Source organism: Chaetodon trifascialis, chromosome 11 (genome assembly GCF_039877785.1).
Source record: "Chaetodon trifascialis isolate fChaTrf1 chromosome 11, fChaTrf1.hap1, whole genome shotgun sequence".
In the NCBI taxonomy this organism is placed as follows: Eukaryota; Metazoa; Chordata; class Actinopteri; order Chaetodontiformes; family Chaetodontidae; genus Chaetodon; species Chaetodon trifascialis.
Window position 1 is genome coordinate 4,526,697 of NC_092066.1, and position 21,126 is coordinate 4,547,822.

Below are 21,126 nucleotides of genomic sequence, written 5' to 3' on the forward strand. Positions count from 1 at the left end.
CTCACAGCAGTCAAGTGTCAAACTGGCTGAAGTCCACATCGCTGTCAGTGACACCAAGATTGAAAAAGCTTGGAGTGAAATCCAACCAACGCATTTTCAACTTCTGATCAATGGAGGAAGAAGCTAACGCTGGTGTCAGTGTTTAGCTTCAGAAGCTAAAGTGCCTCATCAGTAATGTAAAGGGAAGAGGGTGTTTAACAGAGCTCAGCTGTCACTTTATTAGGTACCCCTGGCTAAAGCAGAGAAGCACATCCGTATTCTAGCCTACACTGACTGATAAACAAGTTGGACAAAATAATAGAAACACCTGTCAGGTAATGGAGTGCAACAGCATCACAAACAGAAATGAAGGAGTTATGCTGGACTGCTGTATAAGACCACATTAGCTTTAGCTAGGTGTAACTATTAAACTGACAGCTGAGTGTACATTACAAGAGCTGAACCGCAGCTGATGTCTTTAAAAGCATATTTTACAATTCATCCATTAACCCATGTTACTGTAGAGGCTGTTTACACAGAGAGAGCACACAGTGTGTCAGTATCATGCTCAAGGACACTTCAGCAGGCTCCTCTGGTTGTTTATGTTTCTTGCTAATAGCAGAAAGAAATGAAACACCATTCCTGACATCAGAAGAAACAATCTCTCCAGCTTTGACCAAACCGGTTTTCATGCTATAGCTGTAGGTGAGTCAGAGGGCAGCGGTGTTTGAAGAGGAGTGTTTCCACACAGCGAGATGAAGAGGACCGAGGAGGGTCCACAGGACAGAGCACATGAAAGACAAGCCTAAACTGCCTGACAAAGCTGCAGTGCTCACCTGCAGAGACGAACGTGCTCAACCAGGCGGGGACAAAATGTCAAACAAACAGCCTCCATTGACCCACCGATGCCACGAGAGGAGGTAGCCGTTTTGATTTGGATTCGTTCAATTGCAAACGATTAAAAAGCTGGAAAACGAAAGCGTGCGGTTGCAATAAAAACCTCTGAGGTGTCAAGGAAATAAAGTTAGAGGGTACACAGCATCAAAGAAAGCCAACGAGGACCCGCAGCAGTAAAAGATGCATTAATAATAAGCGAGGAGGATGAAATAAACTGCGAGAGTCAACGGCGATGGTGCTGTTGTCAAGGCCGAAAACTAAATTGGAATGCAGCGGCCCTCGGCCAACCGCATCCATCACACGGGGGCTCCGTATCTCATTTCTCTGAGGAGAATCTAATAAAGCTGTACTATTTAAACCGATTAAGTGCCTCATTGTCTGACCCAGGCTGTCTGGACGAGCCCTGCAGCCCAACATGGGCAGAGTTCAGCAGCCAGCCCCCTCCCCTCGGCCGATGGAGGAACTGTGTCACCCTCGGGATCATTAATTGGGAGTATTGTTCTCCAGGGACTTCCAGTTGGTCTAAACACGATGAGTAACAGAGCTGTGGGGAAAACTTTTTATTTATATTTCCCAAAGTTTTGGACATAAAAGTGGTTTTAAGGATAAAAAGGAGCACCATGTGGTGCTAATTACCCACAACCAGCAACACGGAAAGGAAAATATTCATCACAGCGTCCAGGCCAGTCAAGGTCAGAAGAATCGGGGGGTCACGGGGTCAAAGCTGAAACCGTAAACTAACTGTTTCAGCGAGCAGGATGGAGAGGAAACGCATCATCTAAGGCAAATATGTTTGAGAAGAAAGACAAAGGGAGTGTGTTTCCCTATCAGTTTCATTTATTTTCTCAGCGAAAGGGCAGAGGGGGTGTTGCTTTGCTTTTTTTGTCCCCGTCACCCCTCGAGACCTCTCTCTCTGAACCCACCCCCACCCCCCCAACCCCGCAGCACGCCACCGCCGCTGACAGGCGGGAAGTGGCAAAGAGGGAAGAAAACAGGCGAGAGAGGGCTGAAAGTGCCTGTCTGAGCGGCTTAATGATGCAATCTGCCAGAAACACCCCCCCATCTTCCCCCCGCCACCTCCCTCTCCTGCCGGCTCCAGCGATGACATCACCTCCCTGTGAAGCAACATGGCAGAGAACAGTTGCAAGGCTGCATGCGGTCATTGGGAAATTTTTTCCAAAAGCAGTTACATTACTTCAAGCTGTCACAGCAGCAACAGAGGGAATTGTTTCCAAGATCAGTGACTTCATGTGCTGTAATTCCCTAATTTTAGCAGGAAAAGTGGGACCAAACGATGAAAAGCCAGTAATTAAAGCTGCATGTGAAGGAGGGTGAACCTCATCTGTTTGAGGTAAATTCACGGTGGGTCATTCTTAGCATGTCAAACTGATAAGAGAAGATAATATGAAGGTTTTACTTAAAGAACAGGAGTAATCAGTCATTTCTAACCTGTTTTTTACTTATATTCCTGGTTGTAGGCCTCATGAAGATCAACTGCGACTCATAACACACCAACATTTTATTTTCCACGATGTTAAACTGCAAAAAAATCCACATTTAGTGAGTGATTTGTGTCTATGAATATCTCCTCAAAAGAGGACGAATGAACGTGAAATGAACGCGAAAATCTAAATAATTATTTTAATAGTAGTTTATTTTTATCAGTAAACAATTGAGATGATCAGATTTTTGATTTTTTATTGATTAAAGAAAAATCTGACTTGTAGGACTTCATAAATTGGAGATTTATGTATTCATTTAATATATTGAAAACCAATAATGCATGCAGGAAATCACTGCCGAGCCGAGTCCTGCAGTCCGCGGCTCATACGTGGACCTCAAAGGACAGACAGGGAGTTACAGGGTTTAAATGTCCTCGTCTGACAGGATTAACCCTGCACGGCCTCCCATGACTGAGCTCATCAGGTCTGGAGTCTGGATGCAGTCCGCCAGAGTCCTTCAGCGCAAAAACAAACGTCTCCCATTCAAACAAGGCGGTCATTAGCAGCGCAGTTCCTGCACAAACTCACAATCAGTGATCGATCGGGAGATTACGTCACACCCAAAACCAACAAACATCCAGTGAACTGAGTGTGCAGGAGAAGAATGTCAATCCTTTCTCCTTCGTCCTATCTGATGATGTTCAAATAACGGGCGTTGTTCAATAATATTGCTTTTTGTTGGCAGAAAAAACACTGCAGCTTTTAGTGGCAGCACGTGGCTACGACCTGGAAATCATCATCACCAGTTTAAATCATGGACCAGAGTGACAGTTTGTGACGCCATCCTTTGTTTCACTCTAATCTGAGTAACCGAAGGCCTGAAGTAGTAAAAGCATTCGAAGGAAAGGGAAAAGTTTAAAGGGAAAAAAAGGAAAAAAAGAAGCTACATCGATGCATCGTCCATCCGTGACCCCGCAGACCAAGTTTTCGGCAGTTCTGCTCAGGACTTCCTTGTATCTCACCAACCGGGATAAAGATCCAACATGGAACTGACTGTCAGGAGCTAACCCTTATTGTCCACCAGGAAAACAAACAAATCACAATTTCGCAGAGCTGAAAACATTAGTTGGCAGTAAACTGGATATCTTCGGGCTTTGGTGAGAACAATCCCTTTGCATATGTGAACTGAAAACAGTCGTGTCCCTTAATCTGGTAAATCTGTGGTTCTTTTGGGGTGTTGGGCGTCCTGTGTCTCCACTGCTACCACACATACTCACATCACAGACTGCACATGTCCACCACATGACATTTCACCGAAGAATCAGCTGCCAGAAACTCCCAAACGCTCACAGCTCACACCATCACACAGTCTGGGAATTGTACACTCAGCTCGTTATTCGTTGATTCTGCAGGAAAACACAACTTCAGCGCCAGCTTGCTGGAGCCAATTAGGTGATTGAAGGGCTTTTGCATCAGAAGCCGCCGCGTTGTAAAACCAGGCTCTGAAATCTGACATCGATCGCACTGACACAGGAGGTCGGGCAAATGAAAATGCTGATCAGGGGTCTCCTGATCGCTCTAATGGCAGATGGAGCGGCCGAAGCCCATTACACCGAGCACCCAGAGGGTTTTACCCGATCGCCTGAGCCAGCACAAACGCCATCTCCGCTCAGATCCTGAGCAGAAGGATAAACACCGAGGCTTCACGTCTAATCTCAGACAGAAGAGTTGAAATCTGAAAGGTTCAGTGCTTTTTTCTTTCATGTTCCGCAGGAAAATCAGCATCTTCTCAGGTTATTCTTAAAAAGTTTTAAACTTTCAGCTTCCCTGAACGGCTGCCGAACCAGTGATCCTTGTCATTCAGACCTATGTGGCTTTTCTGTTCATGAGCACTGAAAACAAAGGCAGTTACTTTCTTTACTTTGATTACTTCTGTCCTGGTCGCACCGCAAGAGGAAAACAGCTTTTACAGACTGATTTGATCCCCTTTCCTACCTGATCCAACTGATTTTGCACATACGACAGCCGACGTGTCGAGCTGCCGTCAGGTTTTTATTCAAAAACAGCCCCAAAACAAACAGAGCACATCGCCCGACGGATGGGTGGACGCTAAAGCAGGCTGAAACAAACGCCTGCTCGACCCGCTGACATTTCCAGCCCTCACATTTGTTGTGTTGCAATGCTGACAGTGAGTGCGGATGAATATTTATGCCGCCGCCTCCTGCGAGAAGCCACCCGGCGCTCAGAGAGGATGACAGCTGATGACAAACATGTGGAGTGACTGCATGCGCGACCGCACTGCTTCTATCTCGGCCTCGTGGTGTGTTTACGCTTAACTCCTGCGCTTTTAAGCTTCATTAATCCACTGGAGGTTGATGTGTTTATGTTTGCGTGAGTCGCTCAGGACGATCACACCCTCAACATACTGAGAGCTGCGCCGCCAAGAATCAAAGCAACAGCAGGGACATTTTGTTTTCTGTGACCAATCCATTGAAGTCTTTTACTTAAAAACTGCTTCTAAAAATCAAAAAGTTTGCATTTTTATAATAATTTCTGTCTCACACACAAACTGTATTTTCCAGACAAAACTGAGACTCAACAAACGGGTAATCAGAAGCGTGCAAGGCCACTGCTTTGTAAAGACTTTCTCTTCCATTGCTCACCTCTTGTGGTTTGGAGGTGAATAATTGGGAGTGTAACTCTCCCAGTGGCCTCGTCCATCAGCAGCAGAGTGTTCATAAAGAAGAAGAAGAGGCCACTCGGGGACGAGGAGAGGGGCTGCAGCAGGATGATTTGCATTCAACTGAAAAAGCGTTTGTGGATAAAGACGCCGCCAGCGCTCTGGGGGTTCCACGCAGCTGCTGTTTGGTACAGAAAACATACCTTTCAATTTGTTTTTCCTCCCTGAGCGGGAAGTTTTACATGGTCTTCTGTGTGCCGAGCGAGCTTTACGACCCCGCGGGCTTTAAAGAGTGAGAAAACAGCTATTTTTCTCCGTCCCTTCTGAAAGATCTTTGGTGGCCGGGCGAGGCTTCCGGCCTTCCCAGCTGTACGTCTGGTGCGTTTCTTCGGCTCCAGAGGCTCATCTTCTCAGGCTGATGATCTGAAGCGTTGCTCACCTCAGCCGGCTCGCCCGAGACTGATTTTAACAACAGCCGCCGCTGCAATAAAGCGGAAATTTCAGCTGGTATTTCTCCGGCGGGAGTCAAGTGAGGACAGCGGTCGATTTACGTCGAGCGACTGCACGTCTGGAGTCTCCAACCGCTGTTCATGTCGCTCGAGGGAGCCCAGAAAAGACAAATATGAATTTATGGCCCTGCTGCGAGATAGAAGCTCTGCGATACTAGAGTAGAACGAGCCTCTCTCCATCCCCACAGGTCATAATCTCCCAGGAAGGAGTAGAGAAAATAACATCTCTATGGCAACTGCCGGTGTAAAGGTGAGACGCTGCGATGCAGAAGACGCGGCGACCACCATCTGCAGGACACAAAGCACAGAGTCCAACATGTGTTTTCACCCTGCGGTGCCACGCAAAACTGAATTATTTTGAGAAGCACTTCATATCTACCTGTTGCATCGTTTTACAGCACTAAACAAGCTGCGGTTGATGCTCCAGAGTCCACTGAGATCAAATTTTTACAGTTTCTGCACAATGAGAGGAAAGCCGACAGGAAAGTCACTCAGGGTGACCGACTACCTTATAATGAAGCTTTCAAGCAACGTCCAGCTTCACTTGTAGTGAGCATTTTCTTTAAATGGATGCAAACGTGACTGCGAGCATCAGGGGCTGATGGGAAATGTGATCTAACTTTGCCAAAGTGGTGGAGTGTCAATAACTCCCATATGTAAAGTGTTAAATATCTAGTTTAAAACGTGCGTTTAATTGGCTCTGATGATGATTCACACTCATCGACAAACTGTCGGCACTGCTGAGACACACTGAACCTCTTTGTATTGACGACTGAGTTACAGGTAACCATTAAGTATTCACTCACATTCAGAGGCACTGATAAAGGTGTGTGTGTGTGTGTGTGTGTGTGTGTGTGTGTGTGTGTGTGTGTGTGTGTGTGTGTGTGTGTGTGTGTGTGTGTGTTGAGATAACCGTGTGTTAGATGACGTGTACAATCTGTCACATGCTCCCATCCAAAGGTCGAGCCACACCTGGTTTCGATCGCCAGGCAACCAATAAAAGGCCCGACAAGGCGACAACAGGCCCCGATCAACACCCCGGTCATCATCTGATGGCTGAACACGAGCTCTTCCTGCAGATGGTTGAATTGGGTTGAAGTTGAATTGAGTCACCTTAAACAGCAGGTGAGAAATGACGTGTTTGCCGTCACACCGGCTGTGTGTCCAATGCCTGAATGGATGAGTGAAACGCAGCCACTGACAGCAGACACCTTTACCCCGCCATGCCACTGGATTCGAAGCGACTGTTCGCTGGCCTTTTCTTAGCGGCAAGAAATCCCACAAGTCAGTTCAGTCCAACAGAGAGGAAGATGATGTCTTTGGTGGCGTGAGTGAATGGAAAATTAATTTCTAAAGAATCACAGTGAAAAGGGGCATTTATCTTAATGTGCAGTTTGTGTTTCAAGGGGAGGGGGAGTCTGTGTGACAGAGGTCAAAGGTCACAGTCAGTCCCACGGCATGTAAATGACGAACGCCTGCAGAGCCGCTTTAAGGATCGGAGGATGTTCGGTCTTAAAGCTTGCATCCAAATGTCAGGTAATCAGTATAGGCACATCTAGTCTACGCTCAAACACCATCCAACTTATTGATCAATCAGTTGTTTTCTTTACGATTTTCTGATATTTTATTGATTAAACAATCATCTCTTGAACAGTCACTTGATCGATAATGAAAGAAATTAAGCTCAAAGGAACAAACATGACAGCAGCCGAGTGCAGGTTTGTTCTCCGAACGCCTCTCTGAGCTCAGATCAGCAAAGTGAGCCAAGACGTCGCAAGTTTGGTGAGGTGCATTCTGGGAACTGAACCCGAACAGATATGGGACAGCGCCTAAGCTTAGGTTGAGGTTGAGTGAAACACAGCGTCCGCGGGCCAGAACGAGGCCGATAGATCCCACACAGGCCGACACGGGAGGGGAACACATGATGTGCTTCAGAGCTACAGAGTGACGAAGAGGATGCCCGACACCTCAGGAAGCAAATACCGCCATCGCAATAAACACACTCTGACTCTTCTACACGTGCAGCAGGTAGCCGCTGTGGGCTGGTGTCTTCTCAGCTCTCAGAGGTTTTAAAGACGGCTGCAGGACGACGAATCGACGATCAAAGTGAGACGATTCAGAGGAAAAGAAGGAGAGAAGGCTCGAGATGAAGAGCGCCAGAGCGTCGAGTGTCTTTCATCCCCTCACAGCATCATATCAGTGATGAACAAACAGCCTTCGCCCCGCTGCTAAAGCAGCTCAGCTTGATTACGCCGATGAGGGCGACGCGTCTGCTGTATATACAAATTCTCCTGTAATTTCAAGGAAGCGCCATCAATGAAAAATCTATACAGGTTTCCTACGAGTGACTCCTTTCATTCAAAAAGGCCAGGACACTTCAGAGGGAATTAATAAATGATGCAGCAGCGATTTTAGCATAAAAAGGATCAATAGTGATAAAGAAATGAGCTCTTTAGACGGAAAAAAGAACACTTTAAGACTCAATTACACTGCTCTGCTTCTCGCTGGCTATTAATAAACCCAAACACACGCTGTATTCTACACTCCCAGCCAAGAAATGATGCTTCTAACTCCACCTGGATTGTTTTGGGGGGAGGAAACCTGAGAACGAGGCCCCAGAAACGAGCGCCACCTACGGAGGCTGTAATCTGAATCAGACGTCCCAGCCCCGCCCACACCGTTTGATTGGCAGGTGGCCTGCGGGAAGGAAAGGACCAGGACGGAAACTAATCTAAACTCCGAACAGCACAAATATGGCCGGTGCGACAAAGAGGAGGCAGTGCAGGTCAGGTGGGTTAGCTGTGTGTGTGTGTGTGTGTGTGTGTGTGTGTGTGTGTGTGTGTGTGTGTGTGTTTGTGTGTGTGTGTGTAATCTGCAGTGTGTTGAGGCGGACAGCTTGTTATCTGGGCTGAACCGCAGAGCTTAATATTCAGCCAGCAGCCAGATTAGTTCAGGACAACCTGTCAGTCTGCAGCTGCAGGGAAACACGCTGATGGAGAGACGGCGAAGGAGGTTTACACAGCGTGTGTGTCAGCGTGTGTGCTTCCACCTCTGCGAGGACCGATCGGACTTTTATGCCTTGAGAGTGAGGAGGTTTTTAGAAAGCGGGGACGTTTTCTCCGGCCTGTCTCGGGTTAGATTAAGGTTGAGGTTAAAGGGCTCAGGTGTTTATTAACTCCACACAGCAACGCTTTAGGCTGAACTGCGTCGGTGCAGCGGCAGGTCACGGGGTCACACTGAGAACAGCGGGTGATCCATCTCTCTGCTCTTAAGGTTGCATTCTGGGAAATGTAGGAACTCGCTAACTTAAGAAGAAACAGAGAGGGAGGCTGAGAGAAGTCGAGCAGCCAAGAAAAAGCTGAGCTCATGTTCGACATGTTTCGCAGTTCCGGCTCTTGACCCGCTGAGGTGCCCTTGAGCAAGGCAGTTAACCCTCAAGTGCTTCAGTGGAGCTGCCCAGTGGCCAAAAGCTCAGAGTGAAGTGGAACTGACTGTACTTTGAGAAAACACTGGATCTCAGAATAACTGGTGAAATGTGCTGACATTTCAGATTATTTTTTCCATTATTGAAAAAAAGGCTGTGATATTTTCCCGCTCGTGCATCGAATGAGAGTGAACTTCTGATGGGATCCTGCGTCAGCGAGCATCCCGCCCCATGGCTCCTCTTGCTGTGAGATAAAACTGCAATTTCAAACCCGACAACCTCAGAGGAAGCAACACGTGCGGCGCCGTGAGGAGGTTCACAAACCTCCATAAGGAAGTGAAGGGTGTGGGGGGAGGGGCAGAGGAGTTAAATGCCTTGCTCAAGGGCTCCTCAACAGGACATGTGGCCCCTGTGAGGCTGTAGTGACACCTGACTGCTGATAGCGTCATGTTGTGCCGCTGTCTCCCCCGCGGCAGGGGGCTCCGGAGGAGGAAGGGATGATGCGTGGAAATCGAAAAATTAGGTCAAAGTCTGCGGGATGCAAGGAAGCTTTGCATTCGCTGCCGGCGTGCATTCAACATCGTCAGCTAAGCATGTAAATAATGCAATGGGGCATCTGACCCCATTTCCCCCAGATGGACTTGTTTACATTGGAGCAACTCTGAGCTGGCGGTTTCCATTAAAAGAGGAATGTGTGTCACCTTTTTCCCATCCTTTCCCCCTCATTCTTCTCTCAGCTCGGATCCCTCTGAAAGCTGCAGCAGTGGAAACATTAAAATGCAGTGTGTGCATTAGCAGTCAGCTGTTAAAGTCGCTTCCCCTCTCTCCCTCTGCGCCTTTCCTTTCTTTCTCCATACATGGCTGAGCTCCGCGAAGCCTCCAGACTCCATGAGAAACAGGGAAAACACTGCTCGCAGGCAGCTGAAATATGACACTATGATACTCTGCAGGCTGAGAGCGAGTCTGCAGCGATGTGACATATCAATCTGAAAAAGACGAGGGCGGCGGGGGAGGCTAATGAGAAAATCAATACCAAGGCTGCATTACAGCATCTCGCAAAAGAGGCCAATATATGCGCTGGTGTTATGGAAAGAAGTTGGAATATAATGGAAATCATTCATCCCCTCCTGGCTGCAGTGTGTCATGTGAAAACGGTGTCTGCTAACAGCTGCACGCTCTGTGCACATAATCTAAGCAGCATGCAGAGCTCTGCTGAACGGGATTTTCCAAAACGACAATGAGAAAAACCTCTCCGACAACAGCTTCTCATTGACAAGCCCACAGATAAGTCTCTGTAGAGTTCCCGTGATATTCCCACTGGGGGTTGTAATGTCCCTCCGGTGCTCAGCAGAGACTTTTAAGTGTACTTTATGGTGGTGTTTATCTGCTATGATGGAAAGATTTGTTGACTCACAAGGGCTTCTATTTTAATAACCCACAAATCATAAAAAGTATTCTCTGCTTCCGGCTTCTTCATCAAGAACATTCACTGTATTTCTCTGTTTCTGTCTCTGTAAACTGATTTTTTGGGGGGGTTCGGGGCTGCAGGTTGGACAAAACAAGACATCTGAGGATGTCACATTTGGCGTTTCACTATTTCTAACAGCATAAACCTTAAATTTATTGTAAAAATAAGTATGATGCCAGATTTCTGAGATTGTAGCTGCTCCCTGTTTTATATTTTTGGAAACTGAAAATTTCAGGTTTGCAATTTGCAAACAGAAATTGGATGATCTTAAATTGAGCTTTGGACACTTGTAATATCAATACAATCAAGTAATTGGTTCATCAATAGTGGCATTAATCACCAGCTGCAGTCCTCCTGAAACAGCTGGAGCATTCCTGTGGAGTTCTGTACTTTTGTTTGGAGAATGGAAATGACTGTAAGGTTAATATAATCCTTTAGGAATTGATTTTTATTATAATTCTATAAAATTCCTATGACACCTGGTGCTGAGGAGTGACACCATGCTGTTTCTTTTTAGACATTTCTGTTACATTGCTGGAGAAATGTAAGCATGGTGCTCAAAAACGTCAAGATAAGTGCATTTCTGGCGTTTGTCGTATCACAGGATCCATCCAAAGCACGCCGAGCCTGTTTCCACTTCAGTGCCACACCGCCAAAACACCACGTCCCCTGCATCCAAATCACAACCACATCAGCCAAAGCCGTCATGACGGCAGCGCGCGCGCGCGTCATTAATAAATGTGGAAAGATGGACTTGAACTTGTGGCACTTGGAGCTCAACACTTTTTCTCCTCGCAGCTCAAACTCTGAACCGGTTTGTCCTCTCTGCAGAGGCCGACCAGCAGCGACCCAAACACCCCCAGAGCGGCAGCAGCGGAGCCGGGCAGAGCCGCCGAGCTCCGTGCTGAAATTCAAGTACTCACCCTCGGATAACTCCAGCTCCAGCTCGGCCAGTTTGGCCCGCACCTCCGCAGGAAGCGGCACCGGGTCCCGGTCCGCCATTCCGCCGTTTGAAACCGACTTCAATCTCTGTTTTCCGCCTCTTTCTCCCTCTTTACTCTCTCCGGGCTTCTCCTCAGACCCCAAAAATCCAAAGTCAGTCAGACTGTGTGTCTGTGTGTCGCACTCCGTGCGGGAGCAGCGCTGTTTGCCCTCCGCAAACCGGCGGCAAGCTAGCCAAAACATGGCGGCACTGCTTCCGGTAATTTTCTTCTGAAAATAAGAGCCAGGCGATGCAGTATTTTGTGGTTCACATATCAGTACTACGACTGCAGCTCGTGTACTGTGTATAATATGTGTTGTCGTTTTCTCATTTCCCTTTCTCCCCCCTTTTCTGCCTATTTTGTTTCTCCCTCCCTTTCTTTCTTTCTTCTTCGTTGCCTTAGTCTTCTTCTTCTTCTTCTTCTTCTTCTTCTTCTTCTTCTTCTTCTTCTTCTTCTTCTTCTTCTTGTCTTCGTGTAGTTCCATTAACCGTAACATATCTCGACCAAATCCAGCCCATAACATTTTGTTGTTTTCACTGCACATTAGCCTATAATGCATCTAAAATAGCTTACATATTATATATAAACCATGCTGTGTGTTTATTTTGTAATTTTAATTGTCCCAATATTATCCATCTTCCAAATAAAGATGAATAAAAGGAAAAACATAAAGGAGAATATGCTCAATATTTTGAGCATAACTCTTGTTTGTTTGTTTTCATTGTTTTGCGAACACAGATGCTGCATTTAAAGACGCATCTGTTGTCTGTTATGGGACATCTGGGGCAGCTGTGCAGACCCGAGTACTTCCTCTTTAATCGCAAAAAAACAGCTCTCGTGCTTTTATTTTGAATGTAAAATCATCCCGCTTCCCGTGCGACGCTTGTGAATTGTGGCTGACTTCATGCACCTGGCAGGTAGAATATACTGCAGGTGACTTTGCACAGAATGAAAACATGGAAGTGAACACACAGACATCAAACAGTTTCCTCTCCATCGACCTCAGACAATGATGATGATTGTCGACTCGTTTTTCTGTTTGTTTTGAGCTAAAATAAAAACGGATATTTATGAAACTTAAACAAATAACCACCAGAGGGCGCCAGACAACATCTATCATCTCTCTATTAATCATGTAATTCTGATTGTCAACATTATTACATTATTATTATTACAGCGAAAAGATCAAACTGTGAGCTAACAATCAGGTGATCTCATGCACAAATAGACATTTGAAAATACAATTTATCATCAGCCCACAAATCAAACCTTTCAAAACTCATGAGAACAAATCAAGTCATTAATTAAAGGTGTCATGTGAAACGCTCTCAGGCATATTAAACGATGTCGTCTGATCGTCTCACTTGTACAAACATGCAGGCCAAAATCCTTCATTATTATTTGTGCCAATCTGTAAGATTAGTTGATCACAGCGTGCTGAAACACTGGATGAAGATGTTTTTGGACAAAACGGAGCTCAAAATCAAAACGAGAGAAGGACTCAAAGGAGACGACTGACAGCGGACCTGGAGTCTCTGGCTGCATCCCCTTTAGCTTTCAGTCATCTTACCTTCATCATCATCATGATCATGATCATCATCATCATCATCATTATCGAAATCATTAAAATCATCATCTTGGTCATCGCCATGACCATTATCATCACCACCATGATCATGATCATCTTCATCGTCATCATCTTCTTGATCAACATCTTCATCATTGCCATCACCATTATCATCACCATCATCATCATCTTCATGATCACCATCATCATCATCATCATCTTCTCCATTATCGTCATCCCCACCACCATCATCATCATCATCATCATCATCATCATCATCGTTGTCTTGATCACCATCATCACCAAAATCATCATCACAATCATCATCTTCATCACCTTCATTATCCCATCATCATTAAAATCATCATCTTCATCATCACCATCATCTTCATCACCACCACCATCATCATCATCATCATCATCATCATCATCATCATCATCATCATCAAAATCATTAAAATCATCATCTTCGTCATCGCCATGACCATTATCATCACCACCACCATCATCATCATCATTTTCATCTTCTTTCATCTTCATCACCATCCTCATCATTATCTTCATCATTGCCATTATCATCATCAGCACCAGCACCATCTTTATCATCATCATTACCATCATCATCATCGTGGTCTTCATCACCATCATCACCAAAATCATCATCACAATTATTATCTTCATTTTTCCATCATCATTAAAATCATCATCTTCATCTTCATCATCACCACCACCATCATCATCATGAGTATCTTCCACATCTTTCTCATCACCACCATCCTCTTCCTCAGTGCTGATGAAGCAGCGTCCTCTGTGAACATGCTGCCATCTTGTGGCTCTTCTCTCTCATCAGGACCAACTGAGGCTGAATTTAGACGTTTGTGAGGGTCAAAGGTCATTTTAAAGATGCTTCTTTTCCTCCTGCATCGTTCAGCTTCCACAGAAAGTTCAACTGAAGAAAACTGATATTTAGGATGTTTGCAAACAGCCAGTTTTTAGTCCAACAACTTGTCCTTCAGTCCAACTGGACAAAATAAATTGTGGACACATGTGAAGACAAACACAAGCAGTCATGAGACAGAGCTGCAGGGACGGACATTTAGAAGATCTGATTTGATTTGGGGAGAAAATCATGAGCTGTTGGCCAAAAGCAGAATAAAATCAGTGAGACAAACTCAGTGAGCGTCTCCAAACCCTCTGATTCTAATCAGAGTTTACCTCCTAAAAACTGAAGTGAGCAGTGGTTTTAAATGAGAAATGAGCTCTGTTGTAAACACGTGTTAAACACACAGTATCTCTCTCAAACGGCTGCTCTTCCTGAATGGATCAGAGCTTGATAACCCCTCCCTCTTCCTCCTGCTCTCAAACACAGCAGCTCCACTCTGTCCACATACTTCCTGGTTCCCTCCCCTTCAGATCTACACTTTGAAGATGGGTGTAACCAACATGTGATGAAGCGCAGGAGCTGACAGGCCTCATTCACTGCAGAGACACATGCTGTTTAGATCAGAGCTCAAACTGCTTTCACTTCTGTTCAGAGAAAGTGAAACTCGGACAGTCGTTGACACTGAGAGGTGAAATGGCGCAGAAAGGAGTTCAGCTGGACCAGGAAACAATTTCTTGTTCGATCTGTCTGGATCTACTGAAGGATCCGGTGACTATTCCCTGTGGACACAGCTACTGCATGAAGTGTATTAAATCCCACTGGGATGAAGAGGATGAGAGGAAAATCCACAGCTGCCCTCAGTGTAGGCAGACCTTCACACCGAGGCCTGTCCTGGTGAAGAGCACCATGTTAGCAGCTTTAGTGGAGGAGCTGAAGAAGACTGGACTCCAAGCTGCTCCTGCTGATCACTGCTATGCTGGACCTGAAGATGTGGCCTGTGATGTCTGCACTGGGAGGAAACTGAAAGCCTTCAAGTCCTGTCTGGTCTGTGTGGCCTCTTACTGTGAGAAACACCTCCAGCCTCATTATGAGTCGTCTGCCTTTGAAAAACACAAGCTGGTGGAGCCCTCCACAAAGCTCCAGGAGAACATCTGCTCTCGTCACGATGAGCTGATGAAGATGTTCTGCCGCACTGATCAGCAGTGTATCTGTTATCTCTGCTCTGTGGATGAACATAAAGGCCACGACACAGTCTCAGCTGCAGCAGAAAGGACTGAGAGGCAGAGAGAGCTGGAGGTGAGTCGACAAGACATCCAGCAGAGAATCCAGGACAGACAGAAAGACATGAAGGTGCTTCAGCAGGAGGTGGAGGCTATCAATCGCTCTGCTGATAAAGCAGTGGAGGACAGCCAGAAGATCTTCAGCCAGCTGATCCGTCTCATGGAGGAAAGAAGCTCTGAAGTGAAGCGGCAGGTCAGATCCCAGCAGGAAGCTGAAGTGAGACGAGTCAAAGAGCTTCAGGAGAAGCTGGAGCAGGAGATCACTGAGCTGAAGAGGAAAGATGCTGAGCTGAAGCAGCTCTCACACACAGAGGATCACACCCAGTTTCTACACAACTACCCCTCACTGTCACCACTCAGTGGACCTACAGACTCGTCCAGCATCAATATCCGTCCTCTGAGGTACTTTGAGGACGTGACAGCTGCTGTGTCAGCAGTCAGAGACAAACTACAGGACGTTCTGAGGGACAAATGGACAAGCGTCTCACTGACAGTGACTGAAGTGGATGTTTTACTGTCACCACCAGAGCCCAAGACCAGAGCTGAATTCTTAAAATATTCACGTGAAATCACACTGGATCCAAACACGGCAAACACAAAGCTGTTATTATCTGAGGAGAACACAACAGCAACATTAATGAGTGAACGACTGTCTTATTCTGATCATCCAGACAGATTCACTGGTTGGTGTCAAGTCATGAGTAGAGAGAGTCTGACTGGACGTTGTTACTGGGAGGTGGAGAGGAGAGGGAGAGGAGTTTATGTAGCAGTCACATACAAGAATATCAGCAGAGTAGGGAGCTCGAATGAATGTGGATTTGGACACAATGACAAATCTTGGGCGTTAGATTGTGACAACAACAGTTATAACTTTTGGTACAACAGAGTGAACACTCCTATCTCAGGTCCTCAGTCCTCCAGACTCGGAGTGTACCTGGATCACAGAGCAGGTGTTCTGTCCTTCTACAGCGTCTCTGAAACAATGACTCTCCTCCACAGAGTCCAGACCACGTTCACTCAGCCTCTCTATGCTGGAGTTTGGATTTGGTCTCATGGAGCCTCTGCTGAGTTCTGTAAACTCCAACAGTCAGAAGTCATTTAAGGGACTGCGGGTTAAACTCTGTGTTTTCATTCTCAAACTCATTTTGTCTTCATGTTTGTTGCTGAGAGTTGATTGTTGTGGCATTTCTTCACTGCACAGAGATCATCTGTCAATCAAACAGTGTGGGCGGGACTTTGAGCTCTTCTCATTGGCTGTTCTGTAACTGTTTGAGTGTCTTCAGGTGGAGCTCCTTCCTGTGTCTGTTCAGCCATGGAGGCCATCACTGCTCAGGATGATTGTTGTTGACCTGAACTGACTTTTCTCTGCATGAAAATAGAAACTTCTCTGTGCTCTACATGTTTGCTGAATATTTGCGTTGATTTATTTGGTTCTTGTTGTTTCTCCTCCACTGCACGAGTCTTCAGAAAGAAAGCAGCAGACCGTCCTCCATCGGAGATATTTTGTTCTCAGCACTTTGTACATTTGTACAGAAATCTATGATCACATTGATGTTTATTTGTTTGGCAAGATGCACAAACGAGGCTCAACGAGCTTCAATAAAACTGTAATTATCTTGATGGTAATCAATGAGGAGATCAATCATTATTTTCTTTGATGTAGCTGATTCAAACTAATTGATTGTGTGTCTGATTGAATGTGTGCATGAAATCAGTGAGCAGACTTTACTGATGGGATGTGTGAACAAAGTGAAGGTTTCCATCAGGAATAAACAAAGTGAACAAAGTGTTTTCTTCTCGTCTTCATTCATCACACAAAGCTGATGGAGAACGTGTGAAACTGATCTGAGAGTTTAACTGAGGCAGATTTCCTGCTGAAACACATCAGAGCTCAGCGTTCATGTCTCCAGCATCTGTCCGTCCGTCTCTGACCTTTCACCTGTCCTCACTGAAGCAGCTTCGTCTCACAGAAACCAGCAGAGTTTTCATCACTTGTTGCTTTTGACAACCAACATTTTGTTTGTACACAAAGTCAATATAGAGGATTTATTACACAGAGCTAAAAAAAACTGAAGAAACAGTCAAATGAGTTTGGTCAAGTTTGGGTGTGAAGGTTTGTTGAGTCCTGACACACATGAGACAACAGATGTTTGTCCTTGTGGACTTGAGCTCATTTCCTTTCTCGTCTTGATCTCGGTGAAGATGAAGCTTCAGGATGAGGCTGTCGTGTAGCTTCACGGTTTGGCTCCGTCACCTCGCAGCCAGACCGTCCTGGGCTGTAAAGTCTGAATCCAGACTTGAGTCAAAATTGACCTGATTCATGTCGTCCAGGTGCTAATTTGATGGCTGATCGACCGCCTGTTGGACACGGGGAAGTGTCTAATTATCTCCAGCCCACTTCCTCCACCACGCTACAGAAAAGGAGGCGGAACTGCATCTATTACAAGAGTTACAATGTCTGCAAATGCAGTTCCTTTTAACAGTTTTATATCATTTGAGCACCATGCCCTCATTCTTAGCAGCCCTCCTATTCTTTGCATAACAGTCTCCAGACCATCCCAGTGTTCATCCTCTTTTACTCCTGCAGAGATTTTACCAGCACCCTGTGATTTTATCATTGACAATTTTAACAGCAATCTGAAGTCAACGCTGGACATCGGCTCCTCTTTTAACAAAAACATTTGAGAAGAAACCTACACCTCCGTGGAGAAATGAGGAAATTAAGCAACTGAAAAGAAACTGCAGGAGTGGTGAGAGGAAATGGAGAAAACCAAAACTAACAGTCCACTATGAAGTTTTACGTCAACACCTCAAAACTTACAATAACACTATTAAACAGGCAACAATTTCTCACTTTAAAAAGCTAATCTCTGACCACAAAAATAATCCCAAATTTCTCTTCTCCACAATTGATCTTTTAACAAACAGTAATTTTAACAGATCTCATAAGACAATAACAAATACCCTGTGTGAAGACTTTGCAGACCACTTCAGGCACAAAATTGACATCAGATCTGGTCTTTTATCTCAACAGGTTTTAACTACCAACACGTCTGGATCACAGGTTTTACCTGACGAAACTCTGGAAAGTTTTGCCCTGGTTGATCCAAGGACATTTGGTCGAGTTTTCTCCCAGGTAAGCCCTACAACCTGTCTTTTAGATCCAATTCCCACATCGTTTTTTAAAACACTCTATGGGTTCTTTGAGGAACAGCTGTTTTACATGGTGAATTGCTCTCTTCAGACGGGTGTCTTCTCGTGTCCATCTCCTTTAAAACGGCGGTGGTGAAGCCCCTTCTGAAGAAGAGCAATTTAGACCCCAACACTCTTAATAATTACCGACCTGTATCCAACTTATCTTTTTTAAGTAAAATTTTAGAAAAACTGGTTTTTAACCAAGTAAATGACTTTTTAAACAAAAAGTTCATTTTAGAAAGGTATCAGTCTGGTTTTAACCACAGTACCGAGACAGCCCTATTAAAGATTTTAAATGATATCAGGTGCAACTTAGATAAACACAAGCTCACAGTCTTGGTACTAGTGGATCTAACCGCCGCCTTCAATACAGTAGACCATCAAATTTTATTAAACAGACTGAGGCACCTGGTTGGCCTCTCAGGTACTGCTTTTAACTGGTTCGTCTCATACCTCACTGACCGGCACTTCTTTGTTAGTTGGGATGCATGTTCCTCAGGAACCCATGAGATCAAGTGTGGGGTTCCCCAGGGGTCAATTTTAGGTCCAACTCTTTTTAATCTCTACATGCTACCCCTCGGGGATGTCATCAGGAGGCACGGCATCAGCTTCCATAGTTATGCTGACGATACGCAACTATACATTGCCGTGTCTCCTGATGACGCAGGGACAATTGATGCCCTTTTTCACTGCATTTTAGACACCAAGTCATGGGTGGCAGAAAATTCCCTTCAGCTCAACCAGAACAAAACAGAGGTCTTAGTCGTTGGTCCTGAAGGTCAGAGAGAGAAACTTCTACCAAAACTACAAGATCTTAAACTAACACATTCTGTAAAAAATCTGGGTGTGATTTTTGACTCTGAGCTTACTTTTATTCCACACATCAAAAACATAACAAAGATAGGTTTTTACCATCTCAAGAATATAGCCAGAGTCCGCCCGTTTCTCTCTCAGGCCAGCACGAAGGTGCTGATGTATGATTTATCTCTTGTCGCTTAGATTATTGTAATGCCCTGCTCTCTGGTCTTCCCAAAAAGAGTATCTCCAATTTTCAATTACCACAGAACTCAGCCGCACGAGTGCTGACGAGGACCAGAGGGCGGGAGCACATTACACCAGTTTTAAAATCGCTGCATTGGCTCCCCGTGCGTTTCAGGATAGATTTTAAGGTTCTTTTATTAGTTTTTAAAAATGTTAACGGTCTCGGGCCTTCTTATTTATCTGACCTACTTTTACCCTATAAACCCTCGCGGACCCTGAGGTCCTCCGGCACTGGCCTCTTAACCGAACCAAAAGTAAGAACTAAAACACACGGGTAGGCGGCTTTTAGTTATTACGGCCCCTGATTGTGGATCAGCCTGCCGGAGAACCTCAGTGCCGCAGAGACTGTTGTTGTTTTTAAAAAGAGGCTCAAGACTCACCTTTTTAATCAGGCTTTCAATTGATTTGTTTGATTCATCTTATTCATTTAATCAGGCTTCTTATCATATTTAATCTTTATTTGTATCTTATTTTAGTTGCATGTTTTAACGACATGTTTAATGACTATTTATTTTATTTTATTTTATTTTATTTTATTTTATTTTATTTTATTTTATTTTATTTTATTTTATTTTATTTTATGTCTTAGTCCCTTGGTTTTTAGCTCCAGTGTTTCCTCATAGGGGCCCTTGGTTTTTAATTGTAGCATTTCCTAATGGGGGCCCCCCACACTGGGAGCTGCTTTTGGTCTACTGATGGGGGCGCTGCCGAGGGGACGGCTCTGGCCTGGATGGCCTGGAGGCCTCTGCACCTTGGTGTGGGGCCTCCTGTCTGCCTGAGTCGTGGTGGTCTCGGGTGGCACTCCCTAGTCATGCGCCAGGGGCGCTCTCAGTGTGGACGGCCCCCAAAGGTGGCTTATTCCTTGTCTTGTCCATATGGGTGTGTGTGCAGGTGTGTGTGTGCGTGTGTGCCTGCGTGTCTGTGAGTATGTGAGCTTCATTTTTTCCAGCGTTTGAACATAAAATCAGTTTTGAGGCAGATCATAATTTCTGTCTTCAGTCGTCGCTCCAGTGAAACTTGTTGTTGATGTGTTTGTTCACTTTGAACTAATGGCCACTAGATGTCGCCAGAAGTGAAGTTATTTGTTGTTGAACTTGATGAGCTTCTGTTTTCGTCTTTAAACTTTCATTTCAAACGTGTGTCATGGCTTCATGTGACAGAAGTAAACTGCGCAAATGTTCTCAGCAGGCAGCGCTGAAGACCCCACTGAGCTGTAGGGATTTCTGGGGAAGTCTCATTTCATCGAGCTCGTCAAGCTTGAAGCGGAAGCGTCTCTGCGACTGTGTCAGGCGTCCACGTGAGTCAGGTGTCTCCAGAATATTGTGTCCAGTGGGAAGACAGACAGGACGTGGCCCTCAGCTCAATAAATCAATCAGACTTTACTGGTGTAACACTTTTCATCCACAGCAAAGTAACACAAAGAGCTTCACATGATAAAAACACACAGAAAAAGAAAACAAAGACCCCCCCCAGCAGCAGGTGAGCAGCAGCTGAGTCTGAGCTTCATGTCAGAGCTGTGTTAAACACTCTGAGGGTCACAGGTGTGAACAGCAGCTTTCTGTGTTTTCATGTGGATGCCGACACTCTGAAGCTGGTCCTGGCGGTCTGCTGCAGCTCACTGTGACTGAATGTGAGGCAGCGCATCGAGCAGTCAGTGTCTGCTTCTTTCTAACCGTGTCTGACTTTCTTTGCTGTAAATCAACTATCAAACTATTTGAAACACAGTCTCATGTGTGACTGTCGCCGCAGTTTCTCAGGGAGTCAAAAGCAAAGCATTC

The 21,126-nt window shown here is 45.4% G+C and overlaps 2 protein-coding genes across 5 annotated transcripts in view; one reads left to right on the plus strand and one right to left on the minus strand.

The window, feature by feature from the left end:
• dip2ca (disco-interacting protein 2 homolog Ca) overlaps positions 1–11,576 on the minus strand; it is a 156,208-nt gene extending 144,632 nt beyond the window's left edge. For all 4 annotated transcript variants that reach the window (XM_070973424.1, XM_070973422.1, XM_070973423.1 and 1 more), the window contains exon 1: positions 11,323–11,576. In XM_070973424.1, coding sequence (XP_070829525.1) covers positions 11,323–11,401 — 79 coding nt within the window. In that variant the 5' untranslated portion in view covers positions 11,402–11,576. The remainder of the gene's footprint in view (positions 1–11,322) is intronic.
• A 2,919-nt stretch (positions 11,577–14,495) lies between these two features.
• LOC139338839 (tripartite motif-containing protein 16-like) lies at positions 14,496–16,919 on the plus strand. Its single transcript, XM_070974116.1, has one exon. It carries the CDS (start codon positions 14,526–14,528, stop codon positions 16,212–16,214), a length of 1,689 nt encoding a protein of 562 aa, XP_070830217.1. The 5' UTR covers positions 14,496–14,525; the 3' UTR covers positions 16,215–16,919.
• The last annotated feature ends 4,207 nt before the right edge of the window (positions 16,920–21,126 follow it).

What these genes read in the sequence shown, in the direction of transcription:
- LOC139338839 (XM_070974116.1), top strand. Translation starts at nt 14,526, where the DNA reads ATGGCGCAGAAAGGAGTTCAGCTGGACCAGGAAACAATTTCTTGTTCG.